The following is a 22793-nucleotide window of genomic DNA, read 5'->3' as shown; positions in this document are numbered from 1 at the left end:
CAATTTGGTCTCAGACAACCTTGGTTGGATGGCCCATCTGTCAGTCAAACTGCCAAATCATGCAACGCCATCTTGAGGACCTACCTCAAGACACCTATGATCATAGACTGTATGGGTTACAATGAAGGAAGTCTCAGTCTTTATTTCTCCATAACAACAGACTAACTCTACATGATCCCGCTTATTATGGGCCTTATGAGTGAAATAATTAATTTCAGATGCAATGTTGATTAAAATACGACTTTTATCGATTTATAAATTGCATCATTAGCGCATCTGCAAGTCCGGTCGCTTCTTCGCTGTTGCTAACCCTCCTCTGGTTGTGTGCATTTGTTTTCAGTGAAGCCTTTGATAATCAATCAATGGGTCGATGGATTATCATATACATGTTACGATGTGTACAGTCGTACTGTATCTGTCATAAACAAGAGATGACTGTTTACGGGACACGTATGTGTCGCGGACTCGCGGTGCCACAGAGACGAGAGCTGCGACACCGGGTCCGAGGCTCTGATCGCAGGTTTGGTTTTCAGCAGCGGTGTGGACGGCAGAGAGCCTCCACTCTCCCACAAGTCTTTTATCTAACATCACAATTAGTCCTAAGCTGTGATGGTGATGATGGTAAAAATGAAACGAGAATTAAAAACACAAAGATCATGGAAAACGATCGCTAATTGACTTATTTCCTTTGGCCCACAGCAAACAGCATTATCTATACTGTACACTTATTCTGTATAATAACTGAATTAGTGTGATGCTATCCGTAACATTTTAGCTCCATTTATGTGACCATAGTTATCACATATGTTAAAATGTGGCACACACACCTAATGCCTGTGTATGATCCTTAAACACCGGCCTGTTAGGTGTTGCCTGCATGGGCTGTCCTCATCAACAGATTGTAGCGCTGGGCAACACTCCTACTGGGTTTTTGTTTTGCCTCGCTAGCGGCCTCCCACTGATTTGGACCTCACTTCGTCGTCACCTCCGTGGGACTGGATCGCTCAGCTAGGCCCGGCCTGGCCCGGCTCGGCTCAGCTAAACACACACTCTCTGCCCAACCCCGAGCCTCAGCTGCAGCGCAGTTGGCGGTACATCCTGTCTAGTGCTTGTTTCCTGGCATCCATACAGACCCGTAATGAGTGGAGTCGTTCCCCCCAACCAGGTGCCACTCCGTCCGCATTATTCACACTTCTACCTTTTACACACAGCAGCTGTTCATCACCTAATGATGCTGGACTCAGCTACTGATGAAGCAAAGCAGGCAGGGAGCTGTTTCTCTCTCTGGCTAGACTTCAAACCAAACCTCTTTCTGCCTTTTGAAACTGAATTTCATTACTGAGAAATGCTACGTTTCAATCTTATTTTGTCGTGAGCTCGTTGGGCTACTGCAACTCGACCATTTTCATCTAGGTTTATTTACTCGTTCCCCTCTCTGTTGGCTTTCTCTTAAACGCACGCACTCCCGAACGACGACACCTTCAGCCAATATGGCTGCCCTACCGTTTAACTTGCAGTGCCACTGAATTAGTATCTCTTTTCATGTACAAGGTCTGCAGAGCAACCCTGGTATTCATGGTGTTCATTTCAACATGAGGACATGAGAATTACTGTGGCATTTAATATTGATCAGGGTGAGCGGCCCGCTAATTGGATGTCATGTCAAGGCGGCAAAGTGATGATTACTTTATACAATAGCTTAATGATAAATAAATAAAAAACATGGGTGCCTGTTTAATAATGGTTGTTGCATTGCTGCTAGTATTGTTCACTTCATTATTCCTTTCTCCCCATTTTGGATGAGCTATCTTTCTGTGGCACTGTGGGCATCATGCCAAAGTCAGTCAGGGGTTGAGATAATTAACTCCTACTCTGGTGTGGTACACAACTACTTTATTCCGTTTTTTCTTTTTTCTAAAGCATCTGCAAAAGTAATTTTTCATTAATTGTGTAAGTTGGTTGTTGAGTAGTCCAATTAAAGACAATGAAGTAAGGGAACTAATTGTACAACGAAAAAATGAACTCGGATTACTGGCAATCGACATAAGAAACGCAACAAAGTGCTAAATGTGAGGATCGAATTAATGATTATGGTGAATAGTTTAATGGCCTCCTCAAATTCAGGGAGAATGGCTTTAATTAGCAGACTGTTATTTTAATTTAGACTCAGACTAAAGAGAGCCTGCTCTGCCTCTCAACAAGCCGAAGAAAGAGAGGGTCCTCTTTCAGCGCAGTCTTTCCACACATCCTGAACCGTGTATCTTTGTCCATCCACCTTTTATCTCTCATGTTTAATTCAGCTCAAGTGTGTTCAAGACCGTGTTGTGGTACCATTCGACCATACACCTGCAGAGAACAAAGTAACCAAGCAGGTGAGTGAAAGCTGCAGCAGCAGAAGCAGCAGCTGATGTTGCTGTTTTTCACTTTTTCCTGCTCTCTGCCACCGCAGCAGATGCAATATTTAGCGGTCAGACCCTGCCCAGATGACACCACCCAACTACCCCAGCACCCCCTGCTGTGCCCCCCTCCTTCCCCCCAAGACATTCATTATTAAATCTGATACGCAACTTAGCTTCTAAAAGGTCAGCTCACCTGTCGGTTTGAGACGGGCTGCTCTTGATTTTCAGGCAGAAAACAAGCGTGTTCGTCCTCGTCCTTCACTTCCTTAGTGCGCATGATTTGCACTAATGTCAACTACTGGGTCTATTACCGAAAAGCCGACTGCCTGGATGACACTTTTCTCAGTGGTGAGCCACTTTACGGCCCCAAATGGGGGTTCTCTTCAAAATTGGCCTGGCTCATTTCCCCCCAACCCACACACCCACGGTCCTCTTCCCCAAATGTGCACAGGGCCATCTTATGAGTATATTTGGACTCCTCACAATCAAAACAGGGCATTAGCTGCAGTCAATGAGGCTCGACAGGTGGCAGAGAGAAGTGCAGGAGAGACTGATGCAAAAGGAGAAGCCACAGATGCTGCCTCTGTTTAGATTTTTCAGTGATGGCTTTTCCAATTACAGAAACAGTAATTTGCCGTAAAAGGCTCCAGACTGCCGGGAAGGGTGGAATGGAACAGGGTAATTGGTGGTGGTGGTGGGGGGAATCACATAAGATATAATCCATATCACTCTCCAGTGGGAGTGGAGCAGCATTAGTCAAGCAGGGGGATCATTTGTTTTTTATAGTGGCCTCTCAACGCTTGGCAGATGCTGACACCACTTTAAACATCACTCAGGAAGGGGGAGTAAATGGCCTTTCTCTTGTCTTAGCTCCCTCCTTGTCACACCGTCTTCAGAAAGTGTACAAATATCCCCCGGGTGAGTGCCAGGTCGTTGTTGACCAACCACAGGGGGGTGTTCGACTCCTAACAGCTGTATGTTTGCCCACACACACACATAGACACACAAACAAACAAAGGCCTCCCAAGCCACTACATACTGCACCAAGCCGTTGTTTTGTTTTTTTGTGTTTTGTCGCCACGGCCCTACCTTTGAAGTGTTGCTCGCGTGTCCTGAAACGCAGCCATTCCTCTACCCCCAGAGGATAAAGCCTGTCCAAACCTCATGCATATTTAACACTGCAACAGGTGAGCTAAAGCACAAAAGCTCTGTGCAGCGGCTGTGAATCTCTCAGATGGTAGATGGTGCACCATCCATATGTCCACACAGTCTTTGACCAAGCAGCCAGGAAACACACACACACGCAAACACACACACAAACACAGCAAAGGCACTGCGGTGCTAATAAACATCAGCAGGACTGTTGGCAAGAGAAAATATTTGTGTGTTGGCCCTCGGTTTGATGATGTTTCACTCCTCTGGATGTGGTCTTCCCTTTTCCTCCATGAATTATAGTCAATTACAGCCGGCGTTTATGTTTTTCCGGATCCTCTGCTGCCGCTCGTTTCCCCTCGCAGGTGTCCTTTTCATAGATCATGCACTCCACTTTTGTCTCTTAATTCCTTCGTTCTTATAAGCCAAGAAATGACAATGCTTTCATAAGCAACCATTGCTCTCTTGGCCTCTGCCATATTGTGATTATTTACCCCTCCGTGGTTTAATGGCTTTCGTAAACAGCTTAATAGAATTCAGTACGGCCTTGGGATGTGTAGCGAAAGAGCACATGATTCACTGTTTTCACAGGCTTTCTGTTACCCCCCCCCCCCCTGCTCACACGCTGTGCCACAGTATAATCAAATATGATCATAACCAACCTGTAAAACTGTTGTCAGTCTCTCTCTCTGTCTCTCTCTCGCTCTCCCCTTCTCCATTGTTTTCTTGTTTTTTAAGCCTAATCGCTCCCGCACTCTGCACTGGGCATTCACGATGTAATTACATATGATTTACAAACAGTTGTAGCCGTAATGCTGTATAAATAAATTACAGAACCAGGGAGGGGTAGAAAAAAAACAAAAGAGGAATAAAGAGATGAAGACATGGAGAATTTGGCCAGCATCAGACGCAGTCAGTGGTTCGGCTGTTTTTTGGATCATTGCTTTGGCTCTCCCTCCAACACAAAATGAGCACTCACGCTCGACATGGTTTACCCCTTCTGCACGCAGATATTTAGTTGTCTTTATGCCAGCGTTAAATGGGTATCTGCCTCTGTAATGCAGACTCCTAGCCACTCTTCCTTCCTAATGCAACTGTTCACATTCATTCAGAATTTCACTGGGATGCTGCACTTGTATAAGACTTTTCTCAATTGACCCCAGAGGCCCTGGATTTTCTTTGTGTGCCGGCCTGCAGCATTTAAAGCTCATTTCACTTCCCCTCCACGCTTGATCCAGTCAGAGAACTATCTTTTCTTGTGCTCATTTGTGGCCGATTTCCTTGCTTTTCCTGTGGATTTATTTGTGTTGGGATAATATGCATATTTATACCACATAGATGATTTTCTCTGGACATGAACTTGGACTCCCTGCACACAAGGATGACGTGTTCCCGATCAATTCATAACCACGGCCGGTTCGGCTCTGTCCAAAAAGCCTGCACAGCAAATTAGACAGCAAATTCTAAATCCCAACAGAGAGTAATGATAATGCATGAAGTACTCACTGAATACTAAATCAAATACACACAAACATGTACAAAGACAAATTATACATTTCTGTACACACATATTGATTTCTCCACAGTACTGTAGTTTATTGCACATTGTTGTAATCATGAATCACATTATAAGAGACAGAAAAGACACAAGACAGACTTCACGTCAGTCAGTGGATGGGCATGGATTTATTGTTAAATTGTGACTGGACTTGACTTGGAAGTAATTGAAGTGAATCTATGGGTCACAGCAGATCATAAATCAGCTTGTTAAAATTGGTGATCCATAACACGGCGCTGTCAGTGCCCTTTGACTTTGTCCAACCCAAACCAGAACCTATAGAGAGTCTGCAGTGTGTTTCCAGACCACAGAGTGAAACCATAAAATACTTATAGTCTAACATACATCGTCCAAACTTCTTTTCACCAATCAAACAACAGGAGGAAAATGAGTCCAAACATTTCTAACACATGCTCCACCGATGAAAAAATAACAGCCACCGACTGTGGAAAGCTCATTAGTGCCATACTGTTGATTACACAGTGGGGTTAAACATGTTCATCTTAGGTAATCATGAAACAATGTGTGTTTTGCAACTGTAAATGTACACGTCGGATGCATTGTTCCATGGCCAGGCTGCATAAAGGAGCTCCTTTTGAAGCCATAAATCATGTAAACAGTGAGCAATGATCGGTGTCTCCTCCTCGCAGGGGGAAACAAATTTTAGTTTGCTCGGGAACACGTCGTACGATACGTGTGAAAATCAGATTAAACACATTAGCTCTTTGTGTGATAAAAAATAAGGAATCGACTTGAATGTTTTCCGAAGCTCTTCAAGGTGGTTTACATCGACACATCTGAGCATGAGGAATCAACTCGAGCTATAATAAGAGCTCGCACGTAGTGCGGGAAAAGCATGATTGGGATTTATGACCGTACCGTAAGTGTAGCGCAAAGCCAGGAGCGGGGTGGCGTCGTATTGCATTTAAGCTAACCATCTGATTTGAATGCAAGGAATCGGCTGCTCAGCTTCTGACAGACTTGGCAGTCGCATCATCTCACCATCAGCTAATCAGGACGCTGTTCATGATGTGGCATGTTTGAAGTCTTCTCCATTTCATATATCACATGTTGGAGCAGCAACTACATATGGTCACTCAGTGCTGCTTTTACCATTTACATGAATAAAGCATTGTTAACTAGGCTAGGCTAAGAGGCTCCATCCATTAGGACTCCATTTATATATGTATACTCTGTATATATAGCAGGAAGGACCCTCTTATAGCTCATGTGTCATTCATTTGGTTCTCTCTGGACCCACACTGGAGCACGGCCTGGGCCAGGAAGTGAAATAAATATATAATTCAGTGTAAATACACACACCCAAATGTACACTACTACAGCGTGAGAGAGGGGAGGAAGGCACGCACTAACCTTTTTTAATTAGATTAATAAATCAAGGAGGTGGCTGGCTGTGACGGCCAGAGCCCAGTGCCATTCGGCTCCATCTGCACCAAGTCGCTGTGGCAAAAGCTCGGAGCATAATGATGCAACCGCCGCTCCACCTCTGCGTGTTTGTGTATGCGTACGAGGCGAGGAGTCTGGGAAGCAATTCATCTGACAATGTTTTCCAAAAACTGCTTTCTCTACAAAAGGCTGATGATGCATCTGTTTGCTTGTGTATGTGTGTGTGCGTGAGTGTGTATTTATACTCCTATTCCCCTTGCTGCATTCGTCAGCAGTTGGTGTAGCAGTGGGTGGCCAACAAGGTGTTCGGCCACCCCGCCCCCCCCCTCTTCTTGCCCTGACCCCCTCCCCAGTCAAACTGAGCTCCCAGCTTTTGCTTCACACTCTAAATCCCCTCATACCCCTTTGCTGCTGTTGATTTTTTATTATTATTTATTAATTTTTTCTGACTTTGGCAGTATGCTAATGAAGATTTCCTGTCTGCTGTCAGTTGGCAGCTGCCTGGCTGCCTCAGCACAGGTAACACAGGGGAAACAGCATCATTATATATATAATTATGTATATACGAGCACAAATAATATTAGGTGTTAATCACAACTCACAGCCTTACAGTAGTAAAGGTGCGTGCTCTGCCTCCAAGCTGTTTGTTTGGTAGTAACACGCATAGTAAGCAGAACTCATTCATTTTACACACACACACACTGACTGTATTTGTGTGCAAACAACAAACCAGGTTAGTGGAAGAAATCAGGTTAAGACTGAAAATCTGAGAATATATTTACCTGTGAATCCAAAACCCGGCTTTGCAAGCAGGTTATTCTTATGGCCTCAGCAGTTTGACGGGTGGAAATCTGTTTTTACAGGTTCTTAGATACAGATGGTTTGAAAGTATCACTGGATTGAAATGTTGAGGAGTACAAGGACGCTCTGCCGTGACTAGAAAGCTCTTCACTGCAGCAGCAGTGATGCTGGGTTTTAATGTTCTTGCTGTTGGCTGCGTGTGGTTAAAGATGCACCGTCTACCTCATGATCCTTGTCTTCCTGCCCACAAACCCCCTTCAGGTGGCAACTCGGTGAAAATGGGCTCAAAAAATGGAGCCACAGAGTTTCATACGAGCCACTTTACTGGAATAGACCCATGTGCGCAAACAAATGTGCCGCATGTGTTACACAAACACCTGGGACCGAGTCTCGGAGATGCACATACTTACTGAGTTCAGAATCAGCTTCCCGACGGGTGCGAATCTGACTGCCATTTACTGCGGTGATTGAATCAATGGAGCTGTGACTCACTATCTGATTTTTCCCAACTCCCACCATATCGACAGCCACATTCTCGGCTTGAATCCACCATAATAGGTCTGCAGTGCATGATATAATGGCTTCATAGGCCATAAAGGCCCATTGGGAGAGCTGGCTTGCTTTACTCAAAGCTGCATTTCTCCAGCAGGGTCAAACCAGCATTAGCTGCATGGTGCTGATGGGTTAACGGCTACAAAAACCACATTTTGTTTTTCTTCTGTGTATTTTTGGCCCCCGTCTCTAAAGGGCACTTGGAGATAATATGGCTTTGAGTATATTTTCATACTTGTAGTGCTGCAGTATTTAAAGAAGAAAACAAAATCCTGAATAACAACATCTCTTCTATTTCCTGTGAAGCTTTTATCCACATTTTGGAAAAAAAAAATCTTATTTACAAGGATGATTTTTATTTTTTGTGCTTGTCCGTATGAATGGAGTTTCAAAGCACTTACTCTGAGACAATGATGCAATTCGACAGTAGCTTTCTAGTACCACTTTTTATTGCATACTATACAGCAGCATTCAAATAAAGTCATTTATCTTATTTCCTTTTATAATAAACACCAGAGAAATAACAAACACTCAGTGTTCAGATACAAACAGCAACCTTAGGAAAAATGACTGTGTGCTATTAGAGTCGTGCTCTGCAAAGTTGCATCAGACTTAACTTCATTTCATTCATATAGATGCGTTTATTTAGGAGCTCTGCAGGGGTGGGATACAAATGTTTTCAATTTCTGCTGTAGTTTTAGGACCCGCTCCCTGTCAGTCTGTCAACATGCAAACAGGCTCGAAAATGTTTGCACCTCTGAAGCTGAGAGAATTAACTGGAACTTTAGAGCCATTTTACACAATCAAAGCTTCACGTTTCTACCGTCTTCTGTGGGGAGCAGGAACACATGGCCAATTAGATAAAACCATAACAGAGGCAAAAACGGTGAAGGCATCGGTGCCACGGAGAGAGAGGGGGGGGGGGTAAACACTCAGTGATGTAATGAAAGGCAACTTCAAGAATCAACACTGCAGCCGTGAGCTCAAGTATGGATACTGTGTGTTTTTCAGGCGGTCAGCTGGAGAGTCTGATGGAGACCATGAGAGCAGAGATCGCCGCCCAGCCGCCAGTGGAAGGATCCTACGCCTCACGCAGAGGGGACTACTGCATAGCCAAGTTCGCTGACGGCGAATGGTAAGCAAACAGTTTCATACCCGAGACAAAACCGGGGAGAGCTTCATAGCAACCGTAACCCATGGCAACATGCAGATAGCATGAGTTCAAGTATCAGAAGGTTTGACAGAAAGAGTAAATCTGAGCATCTTTTATCTAAAATGATCAAACTCTCCAACGTGGATATTACAGGTAATTTTGCGAGCTACATGTTTTATTGTTGTTGTTTTTTTCTTTGCCTCTAATAATCACCTGACATTTCATTTTTACCTTGTCTCTATTTAAGCCTCTGATGCGTTAACTGCAGACACCCACAGGGTGTAATTAGCTCTCTGCCACTGATTTGGCCCTGTAGAATCAGCAGTCGCTTGACAGTGACACACACACACACACACACACACACACACCTTTTCATCTTGTCCACACACCGGATGTTGGAAGTTTACAGATGGTCATGGGGACAGATAGAAGTCACATTGATCGAGGGAGGGAGGGGGGGGGGGCGTCTATGTCAAGAAGGTGACGGCAGAGTAAGATCACAAAACTGATTAAAAAACCAAATGTTCCCTCGACACAGGTGTTCTCCTTCCTCTCCCTCTGTCTTCTGCTCCTGCTTTTTGGGGACAAATCCAAAAGTTGTCTTCTTGCTCCAAACAAAGAGCATTTTAAACAGACCATCTGCTGTAAACCTTTACTTCCTTTAACCTATTGTTTGTACAGACAATTATATCTCGTTGCTTTTTCAATGGCAAAACTGCAGCAGGTGGCTAATGTCTGATATTTTTAACATTTTCCTTTTTTTTTCTTATACACCAGCTCCATATTATTCAGCAAGCTAATTATGTTCATGTTCTCATTGTTCCTTGTGTGTCCATATCTTTGTGGAATGTCGGCTCGTTTCATTAGGGGGCTAATTAGAAATTCGTTGCCTTTCAAGGCCTTTTAGAGCGCCACGCATCCAGAGTGAATAGAAAGGAACAAACCTCTGTTCATCAGTCACTCGCACTTTTTCTCACTCTTCCTCTCTGCGCTCGTTACCGTTCTTCATCTCTTCCTGTTAATCACTTATAACTTTGTTCTCGTCTCTCTCTCCTTGCCCATGTGGGCCTAATTATTTGGCCTTCTCCTGCCTGTCCTTGGTTTGCCGCCAATTTCTCGCTGTCGTTTGTTTTTTCCGTCAGACAGGCGATAGTCAGATGAAGAGACGCTTCCTCAAATGAACCGACTTGGGGGGGAAAAAACAAAACAAAAACCCTGCCCCCTCTGTAGCATCTGTAGGAATCCATGAGAAGGATTTGGCTCTCACTCAGTCACTTCATGTTGGCTTTCCCTTTAATACGCCCATAATCTGTCTGTCATTGCAATATCAAGTTTGTTTCCATTCAAATTCTTCTTGCCAAATGTGCTGGAAGATCAAACCTTCCAAAGCGAAAACTGCTGGGTTTTTGTGATTAGCGCTAATGCACTGAAGTTATTTGCTACAAGGCGAAAATAGGTTTAAATATCTGCCCTTTATTGCAAAGAGGCCTCTGTGCAATTTTCACAGCCCTGCCATGTCCTGATAGATCCCCTCTGCCCTCCCTCCCCCCCTCCACACCTCACTCCCCCGGCCTGCTCATCCTCGCCTGCTCCTCTCCCCCGATCACAACAGACAGATCCTCCAACACCTTCTCCCCAGGGAAATAAGCACGGAATCATTTACTCATCTCCTTTACCTCTTGTGCCCTCTGTCTTCATCTCTGTTTCCCTCTCCTGTATCCTTTCTCTCTCTCTCTCTCTTCTCGCTCTCCCCTCTCTCTGTCTTCCTCTCTCTTCCAATTATTCTTTCGCCCGCTGCAGGTACAGAGCCAGAGTGGAGAAAGTTGAGTCACCGGCAAAGGTTCACGTCTTCTACATCGACTACGGCAACGTGAGTAACTTTGCAACCACAAAATTTGAAGGTGTGTGTCTGTGTGTACATGTGACAAACAGCTTGAGCTGGAGGAAGGAGTGTGTCTGAGTGTGGCATTGTCATCATTAAAAAACACTGGGATTGTCTGAGGCTCAAAACACACGTCCATTAGGAAAGTTTTGTTTCAGCCGAAGCCACAGCCAGAGGCAATCAAGTATCTGAGAAGGGATTTCTTCTCTGCTTCTTGCATCTATTCAGACACCATTTGTTTTGCTTATTTCCATGTTCAAAGTAGTCGAACAGCCTTTATGTGTCCTTACAGCTGGAGCTTTCAGGACAAATACAATTCAGCCTTGTTTGTTTTCCCTTTATTGTTTTTGACTGAAGCACCGAATGCTACTCAGAGTATCACTTTTATTTCTTTTCATAAAAACGACAAAAGCAGAACTCCCCCTCTATCTGGGCCTTTTGTTTTTTTTTTAATATTTTACTCTGATGACGAAGACGCTCCATCTCAATCCTTGTGATGCGTTATTGTCTGTGTTTCTACCCACGTGCACACACATGCTTGCATCACCAAGTGGCTCATGCAGCCAACCCCTGGCCTGCGGGAGATTTCCCATGATGCAGTGGAGCGGCACAGTGTGTGACTGCCCTTAGAGTGGGGGGGGTGGGGTGGGGTGGGGGGGACAGCTCGAGGTTTGGCTGGCAGACGCGATGCGTCCTGGCATGTTGCTGAAAGTGTGATTCTCCGAGGCCGACCTGGCACACACACATGAAGAAAGAAGAAGAAGGGAAAAAAGTGGAGCTGATATCTACCTCATTCTCTAGTTTTGCGTCATTTCGGGTTGAGTCATTCTGGCCTCGATTTCATGCTGCTGTGTCATAAGATATTAGTTGGGAGTATCGCCACCTGTCTCAGGTGCAGCTCAGAACCTGAATTACTACTTGATTGTTTGAAAACACAGCACAGCGCTTTTGTCTTTAGGTTTTAAGGCCCACATTTACAGTGCTGTCAGGGACGAATATGGCTTCGATAAATCTAAACCTTTGAATCCATAATAAATTTTGAAGGTATTCTCTGTCTAGACTGTTCAGTCCAATGAACACATTAACCTAAGATGAGGGCGTCATTAAATTAACTACCCACTTCTAATGGCTAGATTTGTCTGACTTTCCACCAGTGTGTTCTCCCAGTACGTAGCCCATGGTGATCAGTGATTGATCACTCACATTGACTTCAAATTGTCAGGCTGACTTAACTTTACCTCCTCAAAGCTACATATCAGTAAAACATAGTGAATATGTTTTAAGTGTAATACATTACTGAACGATCAGCATTTCAAGGTACAGATGAGGCTGCTGTACTGTGACATAGATCCACTAGTTTATACACAAACTGGTGTTTTGCACAATTAATGTCATAGCAAAGATTATGAATTTAAAAAATGAGTTGCTCATAATCATTACAAATATAAATATGACATTATTAATCATCACAGTTATACTGGGGTTAAACACTTTTTCGAAAATGTTTGTCTATAAATTGATGTTATTCATTTTCCCGAAATGGATATTTGTGCTGGAGCCTTCAATCATCATTATATGCAAATACACAACAACAACTCTGACAAGCAGCGTTGCCTTTTCCACGTCTCACTCATTCTGGTGTGTTTTCTAATCTGACAAGAGCCTGGAGATTCAAGCAGACGTCTATAGTCGTCTTCACTCTTTTCTTTACTCGTAGCTTGTATGTGAGCTGGAGAGCAGATGGAGCTCAGTGAAAGGAGGCTCGGTACTGCTATAGAAACAGCTGTGAGATGATTGGTAAGGTGACATATACAACATATAGCCCTCAAGCTACAATATGGCATCTGTCCTTCTTCTGCGGTTGTAAACTATCATCATTTAGGTGACATATGGATCGCAGAATTGAACAGGAATCAGGAAAACGTAGAAGTACAGTACAGGTAACAGGAGGAAATACTGTACAGCAGGAGATTGTTTTTTGTCATTGAACGTCCGATTGACTTAAAAAGCTGCACTTTGTAGTCAGAAATTCAGAATGTAAACTGTGAGAATTCAACAACATCATTTTCTGTATCCTTATTGAACGAGACATTTCTCCTCTGACTTCTTATTTACTGTAGGTGCAGCGAGAGATGGAAGTCTGACATGTTTGTTTAGACGCAGTCAGCATCACAAACAAACACTCTGCTTCTTGTTCAGTTTCACTTCGCCGTCTCAAAACCTCAAACTTATGAACCAAATCACTTCCACACAGTAAATATTTCAAACCATGAACCAGGACTTTACTTTTACAGTGTTTACTCAAAGTATTACCGCCGGAGTGAAAAACAGATGCCACTGTGTGCCTGTGTTTGATTGTGTGTGTGGATGCAGCATCACGCCGACTGTCTTGAAAATGTGCCACACTGGGTCTGATCTCTCTCTCTGTCCTTCATCCCTCTTCCTCAGAGAGAAGTTGTGTCGTCCACCCGTCTGGCTGCCATCCCCCCCGCCTTCAGCACCAGGACCCTGCCAGCACAGGCCACCGAGTATACCTTCGCCTTCATCCAGGTCCCGCAGGACGTAAGTGCACGGACGAGCGCGCATGCCAAGTGGAGATATGTGTCGCCGGCGAAAAGCCTCAGAATTAACTTTTGAGATATCAAGTTTTTCAGTCTCATTTCCTGCCAGCCTTTGAAAGTTGACTTTCCTGGCAAGACATGAAAACTGTTTGAGTTTCACTTATCGCACGAGGTGATAAGTCTATAACTGACAGACGCGGGGTCGAGTTTTCATTCCAAGTAAGTGTTTGTGAAAATTGTGCTCATACATAATGCATGTAGCACAAAGCTGACAGAGCAACGACAAACACCGAGCCATTGATTTACCTGGTTGCGAAAAAAAAGAATAATTGACACAGTATCGGAGAGATGTTTCTTCCGCGACCAAGTCTCCATACACAGATCCTAATCATCCAGGTACCTGTTGTGTGTTGGTGCATAAATGTCCATCGGACAGCCGAGCTGCAGTTACTGCTTCTTCTGCAGCCCCTAATCTTCTTGTTTACATTCAAGTGTGTTTACTCAACCCCCGGTGAGTGTTTGTCTCTGCGTGTGTGTGTGTGTGACTGACTGTGTTTTGAGTGTGTCAGAGGGTCAAGCCGTTGGCAGCATCCTGAGCCGGCAGCATCCCGAACAAGTTAGTGCTGGAAACAAACATGTTTTCTTTCGCTACGTGCCTGATTGGCGCCGCGCTGAGCCCCGGTCTTTAATTGGTTCGGCTGGAGATTGTGTCAGTTTAAAGAGGATTTGTTCCACTTTGCATGTTTGTAATGTGTCACATGTGCTTAGAACGAATTAGCAGCCAATAATAGCAGCTTCTTCTTTTTTATTTTTTTTATTTTATATAATTAAGTTTCTATAGAAACTCTTTTATAAAGGGGTTAATTTGACTTCAGGTTAACGGTCATTTAAAGAAGCTTTTAATTTGTGGTGTTATTTTGTGATTGAAAACGTAACACAAAATGTAGTTTATAAAATATTTTTCTATGGTAGTTATTAAAAACATCATTATTACTGTGTTTATTAATTAGAAACTGGTGTAGGAGGGGGGTGACTGGTTAATGGCATCAAGTTCAGGCATCATGTGGCTGAGGAGCGTTAATGACATACTATATAAACCTCAGTGTTAGTGAATTCTAAATTGTTTATTATTGGATGGAGGCGCTGATATGTTTCCACCAGTATTTGAACCCATTGGCTTCGTGCAGTTTCAAAGATGCACTCGGTACAAGGTATTTGTGCAGACATGAGTGTGTATGTGTGTGCATGTGTGTGTTTGTTTGTGTATGAGGCTAGTTGTGCCTGGGTGCATGCTGTCACCTGTCTCATGAGTCAGTGTCTCCTGAAGGATGAAGTGGCCCATCTGTTGGTCCAACCCGGGGGACACAGGCATCACCTACACTTTACAGCCCCCAGACACACACACACACATACACACACAGAGCTTTGCCACATGTTGAAAGCTGACACGCACCTTACACCTTCCCCTTCTCACTCTTTCACTGTCACTCTGCATCTATCTAACCCTTTCCCCCCGTTCTTTCTATTTTCTCTTAGTTTTTCTCTCATGTGTGTGCCGCCTGCTTTGTCTGAAGCTTTTTACGGTGTCACTCACACTGACAGCACCGTGTCCCACTTGCACTGCGCCTTCGCTGCTGTGCCACGGGAAAGGTTGCTGCCTTTTGTCTCCAAACCTGCCACCTGATGCCCTCCTCAAAATGTCTGTCTACACAACGTATAGGGCTCCATCGTCAGCATTTAAAATCTTTCTTCTTACTTTGCTCAAGACCAAAAATTTCTGCCAGCAGTATGAGATCATTCTGCTGCTTCCAGTACAGCTTTATAGGATGTTCCATAAAGTGACAATATCTTCAAGAAACTGCAGGCGTGCAGTGTGCTCTCGCTGGTCGGCTGGTTTGTGAGGAAAAACAGTCTTAAATGAAACGTGTACTTGTAACTTGGCAAAGCAGGAGCTACACAGCATGTTATTTCCATGCTATCTCACTGTAGCAGTTACTTCTATCATAACAACCAAAATGCAGCCATGGATCTGGTGCTGTTTAAAGCAGCTCCAGCTAAAGCTACACAGCAAATGTGTAGCATCAACAGCCATTTACTTAGAAGCAATGTTGTGAGTCCAGCTTTCTCCAGCAATGCCAATACCACTCTTGCTTTACTTCTGTTTCTACCACTTCTTCTCTTCCTCTGAAATTAGCGTGCTAACGAGCTAGCACCAGTTTCTGATAGGGAGTCACTAGAGCCTCCAGTCTGGCCTGAAGAAGCAGCACTGCTCCTCTATACTGCACCTCATCTATAAACGCAGTGATGGTCAAGGCTCTTGGCAAATGACCGCCACCGTCGCCGCCCGCTCCGGGCCCAGAAACCACGTTGGAGCCCTTCAATCCAGTTTTATTACGGACGCTGTGAACTCTCAGCTGCCTGCACTCAGGACACCCTGCCACTTCTTTATTATGCCTCGTCAGCTAATTAAAGAAAGTAGTTTATGCCAAGAGGGCATTTGTAAAAAAGATGAACAACAGAATAAATTCTTAAAAATGCCACATAAAACAGTCCGGGCACACAATAGCCACTCCTTAATGGCACTGGTTTGCAGACAAATGAAAGAAACTACTCCAATTAAAAGGTTGCTTGAGGTTACGCATCTTTCCTACTCATTTAGTTTTGCTCTTGGGCATTACTTAGAGCCCAGTAGAATTTACCTTTTCACTTAGATTGTGATGGGAAAAGTAATTAAAGTAGATCTATGTATTTTAACTCATTTTCATGTGTTTTGTTTAAACTTTTTAGTTATTGATTCTGTGTTTTTCCCCTCCAGCCCTCACAAATCAAAAGTTTGCAATGAACACTTTTACATTTTCTTTAATCAGATTTTTCCAGAAATATCTTTTTGTCTCATTTTTAGGCTGCCTGTTACAAATTCCTTTCACATTTTAAGGCAAAGTTCAACGCAGATGCACTTGAGATGTTATATTGTTAAAAGAAAAATCAAGGTTTTGTTCAAAAACCTATTGTATAATCCTAAAAGAAAGTATCAAAGTACCGTATAAAGTACTGGTTCTCAAACCGAGGTGTAAAATTAGCTCAAGCGCTGCATATTTTATGAAAAAAAGCACTTGTACAGCTTTACATCCAATTACACTGACTCACAGTGAGTAACCGGTGAAATATTTTAGCCTGTTGTTAATGTGTCAAAGTGTTTTAACCAGGTTTTCACTGCACACATGGTCGACAAGAGAGGGTCACTAGAAGGCTCTCATTAATTTTGTATGACCCCCTCACTAGTGTCGACGCATTCTTGTTCTGTAATACTCTCTCCCTGTGTTTTCTCTCTCTCCCCCCGTGTCGGCCATCTCTCTCTCTGTCACACTAACTCTTCCTCTGCCTCACATCCCTCCCTCACTTGCCCTGAGCTCCCCTGCAGCGCCTGTGACAAGCTGACCAGGGGGAGAGCGGGGACAAAAAAGGCCCTTAGTTTTTGTGCCTTGAACAAGCTTCTCTGCCCACACATGCTCTCTTTCTCTCTCTGTCACACACACAAAAACACACACACACACGCACACACACCCCATACACGCACATACCCAAGGGCGGCTAGCTCGAAGGGGGTTGCCATGGAGACAAGACCAGGGCGAGAGAAAGAGGGGAAGCAAAGGGATGGATGGTGTAAGGGAGGGATGGATGATGGCCAGGGACCGATTTTTGTTTTTAAAGTGTCTTTCTGCCTTTGAAGATGCAGCTCCCTTGTTTGTTTGTTTTTTTTAGTTTTTTTGTGTGTGTGTGTGTTTTTTTTTTTTCTTGGTTGGCGCCCTGACTGCCAGAGGACGTGAGGTCAGGACGGCAGCGCAGCTGTTCCACCTCCTTCGCCACCATGTGTTCAATCAAAATGTTGGCCTCTCACATTCAAGAAGGTTAAGAATAAGAAAGGGTGAGATAACTAACAGGAGAGTGAGGAGGAGAAGAAGAAAGGGACAGGAGGAGGAGGAGGAGGGCAGGTGGGAGTCAGACTGTTGGATAGTTCAGCCACACAAAAGTCTGACAGATTGCTGTGTGAGTGATCATGTAATTGTTATTGATTGGTGAATGATGTGTATGATTATGTTGTTACTGGCCAGATTAGTGAGCGTGTTGACAGCCCCCCCCCCCCCCCTGCCCACACACTTTTTAAAGGTTTTTTCCTCCAACAGAAATCCAATCACAGTTGGGTTCATGCATATGGAGGGTGTGTGTGTTTTTTATCAGCCTCTGCATTGCAAGTGTGTGTGTGTGTGTGTGTTTGTGTGTGTGCGTGTCTGTTTAGGAGTCATCAGTGATAACATACTAATTATCCCTTTCACCTTTCTTCCTCATGCTTCCCCTCCCTCCCACCTTCTCCCTCTTTTCCATTATCTCCTCACCTTCTTCTCCTCCACACCCCCCACCTCTTCCTTCTCCTCCTCTCACCTCCTCTTTCTTCCTCCTAATCCCACCTGCTTATCAACCTCTATCTCTGCAGGAGGACGCCCGTGCGGACGTGGTGGACTGCGTGGTTCGGGACATCCACAACAGCCAGTGCCTGTTGAACGTGGAGTACTCCGGTGCCACCTGCCCACACGTCACGATACAGTTCGGCGACACCAAGGACGACGTCGGCCTCAACCTGGTCAAGGAGGGTTTGGTCATGGTGGACGTCCGCAAGGAAAAGTACCTGCAGAAGATGGTGAGTGTAAAAAGAAAACAAAGAAGGGACAGACGGAGAGCACAGTTATTTCAAGTCTCCAGCTCAGGCTAAAATTGAAGTCTAGCTTGATTATGAGGCGTCTGGTGTTGTTTCTCTTCCTCTGTCCCAATTACTGACACACTCTGGTCTCACTGGGACTGTGGAGCGGGCAGTCGTGGTTAATTATATCACCAAAACCTGCGGAACAACAACAGATTCGACTTTCTGTTTGGCACCAGTTCCAACATTTGGAAAAACAGTGCTGACCGACAGCGATTCCTGGCTCGTACTGCGGGTGAGATGTGACTTGTTGTTGTACAAGCAGGTGCGTTAAAGGTGGAGGGGTCGGTGTGAGGAAGGTTGAGTTTATTGAGCAGGTCAGACTGTCGCTTTTGGTAAATTCTAGATTCATATTTCCAGCCCCGCTCCGGGCGTTGTTTGTTGCCTCAGCCCATCGGACCATCCATCTCCTCCGGTATCATTTGTCACCACCTGTGTCTTGCTTGTTATTCGGCGGCTCACGGTGTTGTCAAAATGCACAGTATGGGTCAATATTTGTGCCACCGCCGCTCAGAACAGACGGTGACAAAAGACAGTTGATCAGAAGCGAGCAGGTGCTATTTAACTTGAGTGTGTTTAGCATTTTTATTTGCAAATGGTCCCCTTGTGGATTATTTGACGTAAAAAGGTCCACGAGCCGCCCGTGGCTTTCCGACAGTCCAATAATTACCGCGTCCACGCCTGCGTGCCTCCACCCACCCACTTTCATCTCGCCGTTTGTCATGTATAGATTTTTTTTTTTGATACATGAAAACTTGTATTACACCACTACATGCCTGTGGGTTCTGTTCTGTGAACACTGTGCTACGCGAGATATAATACCTCTCCTCGCTTGTCAATTCACTGTATACATTTACACAACGCTACAATTTCCCTCCGATGGCGGCCATTTTGTCAAACCATGAAGCGTTGCTCATTTACTTCCCTCTCATTATGCTAATTCGCCCAGCAGACTCAAAGCCACTCTGTACTTGAAAGATAAAGAAAAATGGAGAATATTTATTTCTTCTGCAATTACCGCTTCCGCACATCCCTGATATTAGTCACTCTGCTGTTTATTTAAAAATTGAAACACACAAAGGGAATGGAGGAATGTGTCCACCAGTGTAATTATTTATAAACATATCGAAATGTATATTTATACAAATTAGAAGGTGGTGGGAGGAGTGCGTTATTGCACACAATTTATTCTCTCGCATGTAGTTACTAACTCGTTGTTTTTTTTGCACGGTACCAATAAAAGCTCCTCCCGTCAATACCTCACTGTGCATCACAGCGAGAGTGTTTTGACCTCTGACCTCTAAAGAGTAGCCAGGGAGCATAATGCAGTGTCCGGGTAATGGACAGTGATTAAAACCTCCCAGCCCATACAACTAATAGGCTTATAGACTGCACAGATCCAGGTTTTGTTGGATCCAATGGTTCCTCATTAGTATTCAGCAGCTGTGTCTCTCCACCACTTGCTTCCTCCTCACTGGCTACAGACAAATATTTTGATTTGGAGGAAATTTAACAAGCAGCAGGGTTGCCAGTGTTCTTACAAGAGTGTGGTGAAGTAAGTTCTGCAGCACGTTTCCTTGTCGATTCCACCTGTTTCCCAGTTCAAAGCCAGCGCTCAGATCCTCCATATTTCAGACAGTACGAGCAAACCAAAGTGTTGTTCGTCCACTTTCACACCTCTGGATGGAGGAAATTCTACTTCTCTTGATTCATAGAAAGGTGCTGCTACTGCGGTTCCTCTATGGGCTTCATTAGGCCTGATAGATCTCTTGCAGTTGATACAATTTGGTTCATTAATGACTTGCTATTGAGTGGTTAATCAAGGGAAATCAACCTGTAACTATTCTGACAGTCCAAATCACCAATATTCTCTAATTGCAGCTTTTTAAATTGTTTCTGTTTCCTTTGTGAAGTAAATTCAATGTGTTTGGGTTTTGGATTGTTGGTTAGACAAAACAAGACATTTAAAGACGTCACCTTGGACAGAACAATCAGTGAATTGAGGAAATCAAGCACAGATTAGTTTAATTGCCTTGGAATAAACAGGGAAATAGTCAAAACTATTGTGATTCATTTTACTTTCAGTCTTATCTGTTCCTGTTTGATATCCGCTATTGGATTTTTGCTTGTTTTGGATGAAGGCATTTACAAATTAATCTCTTAATTTGCTGCATCCTAGTTTTTTTTTTTTTCCCTGTGATCTACTGGAGTTGACCTAGAATCATTTGTTTGCAAGGTGCATTTCTGGCTCAAATATTTATGAGCAGTACTCCAGCTGCTGCCAGTGCGACAACAGCAAACATTATCTTTTCGGGAGCAATGGAACCAAAAACGCTCAAAGATGCAGCCTTTTGTTGACCTCTGGATCCGTGCCCCCAATTCTTTTCATCTTCCACAGAGTTACCCTTGAGCTTCTGATAGTGGAGTATCCGAACCAGCACACACCCCGCTCCCTTTCTCGCCTCCGCTCTCCCTTTTCACTCATCCAGACTATCAGCCTCCTTGTAGAGTGACTTTTGTCCTTCCTATCTGCTCCATTTTAGCTCTATTCTTTATTCATTATCCATTCCAGGGGATTGGAACATGGTCATTGTAATCTGTAGTGCTAAGCATTGCATAACAGATGGGCTGTAATGTTCACTGGCACTTCAGCGACTATCAATAGTCATTCATAAGTGCACTGAAGGTTAACACCAGTCTTTGAGAATAGCATTGTCCCTAGAGAAGGAGAGCAGAGAGGGATATTCATCCATTTGGGGTTTTTCTCTTTTTTTTTTTCTCTCCAAGCGCATTTTAGCCTTAAACCCCTCACTTATAGATGCCCACTATGCATATGCACCATATGGACTGGATGGCTATTGTTGCAGCTATACGGCAATATCATGCCAAAGGATAAACAGTCACTGTGAAAGTAAAGGCAAAAAAGATAATGGTATGCCAGCTGCTGGTTGGTGCCTGAAGGGCAGTGGGGTATTAAGAGGGAGGCACAGGAAACACAGGAAGTGGGAGGTGGGTGGACCAACAGTAAGCCAAATTACAGTACGAGTGATGTAGTGTAGTCGGTGAGGGGAGGCTGACACTGACCTGGAGGTGTGGATGGACAGCAGAGCAGTGGATTAAAGCAACAATGACATTTTGTCCTGTGGTCTGGAATTGACCCAAACATACAGAGAGTGGATCATATACATTCAGTCATCTGTTTATGAGGGACGCTGAACTAAAACTAATGCAGTGTAATAAAACAAATCCCATAATAAATCCCCCTTTCATAAGGCCTCAATGTGCAGTTTTTATTAGAAACTATGTTAAAGAGGTTTTAATTCATCTGTGCGGTCCTTTTAGCCACTGCTGCATTATGTTAACACACATTGCTATTATTTCTGTGTTGTTTTGATATAATACAGTTCAGCAGGAGGATTTATAGCAGCACTGTTGTTAGTTTGAGCTCGTTGTTCCCAATAAACTGATAACCCAGTTTATAGTTTATATTACGTACAGTTTATCCACCACACATGTCGAGGCTGCTCGCACGCTGCAGTGCACCGACACCAACAGCTTTAATGTCACAGTATAAAGTTTAATCTGTCATACATCTGGCATATCATGTGTTGTCCTTCTGCATGTGTTGTTTATGAGGCTTTGATATTTAGATTATCATCAGTGAGTGATATCATTACTTTATCGCCGGCTCCGAGGGGACACGATGTACTTTACCTCATGTACAGTAGCTGCAGTGTTTCAGGCCGAGCTGAGTGCTACCAATTTCCTTTTCCAGCCTGAGAAGCCTTTGTTTTATTCTCTCTCAGCCATATTTTTCTCCCCCGTAGATTTCGTCTGTCTGCTCTTTCCTCCTGAAATTTGTCACCACTCAGACAATTTTATATTTGGATACAGAGCTCCAGAACCGTTTCTGTTTCTGTGGAAATTACCTTGTAGCACAGAAGTACTGTACGTGTGAGCTTGTAGGTCTTTTGTTTCACCTTTTGTTCCCTAAGTCACAGTAATGCTGCACACTGACTGTCAGGTACATCCAGTTGTACATGTTATGATCGTCTCCACATCGTAAATGAGCCGTTAAGCAAAGCTCAACAGTCTGGGAGAAACTCTGGAGGATATTTGCCAGAGTTCCTGTCGGGTTCTCTGTGCACAAAATACCACATTTAGTTTTCTGACCCGAGACTCTCTCACGCTGACTGCAGACTAGACGCACTAAGCCATCTTTATATGGGCCTTAAATTGTCCTGGCACCATCAACTATCCACTGTAAGAATGGCAGGTTGCCACTTTGGCACGACGACACTCACTAACGGACTTCTTTCTCGTCCTTCGTTCCTCTTAAAGTCTCTCTCTGCTCATTGTTCTTCGGGGTTCTGATTTTTTCCGCACTTCCTCCCCCATCTTTACCACTTTCCCAAGATCACTCAATATCTTCTGCTCTCCGTCCTACCGCCTCTTATCTTTCAGTGCTCCCCTCTTCATCACCTCTTTCTTGTTTACTCGCTCCCGTACTCTCCGTTCCTCTCGCTCCTCCATTTCTACGCCTTCTGGACATCACTCGCTCACTCCACCGTA

General features: G+C 44.1%; 1 protein-coding gene across 2 annotated transcripts in view; it reads left to right on the top strand.

Moving 5' to 3' along the window:
- The window catches only part of snd1 (staphylococcal nuclease and tudor domain containing 1), a 172214-nt gene that overhangs the window by 137414 nt on the left and 12007 nt on the right, over positions 1 to 22793 (top strand). For both annotated transcript variants that reach the window (XM_085769868.1, XM_085769867.1), the window contains exons 19-22: positions 8881 to 9004; positions 10823 to 10892; positions 13353 to 13466; positions 17958 to 18161. In XM_085769868.1, the coding sequence (XP_085625994.1) occupies positions 8881 to 9004; positions 10823 to 10892; positions 13353 to 13466; positions 17958 to 18161 (512 nt within the window). The remainder of the gene's footprint in view (positions 1 to 8880; positions 9005 to 10822; positions 10893 to 13352; positions 13467 to 17957; positions 18162 to 22793) is intronic.

This window comes from Trachurus japonicus, chromosome 23 (assembly GCF_045865225.1).
Source record: "Trachurus japonicus isolate A0001 chromosome 23, Traja_1.0".
In the NCBI taxonomy this organism is placed as follows: domain Eukaryota; kingdom Metazoa; phylum Chordata; class Actinopteri; order Carangiformes; family Carangidae; genus Trachurus; species Trachurus japonicus.
Note: the sequence above shows the minus strand (reverse complement) of the source record. Positions and strands in the feature narration are given on the sequence as shown.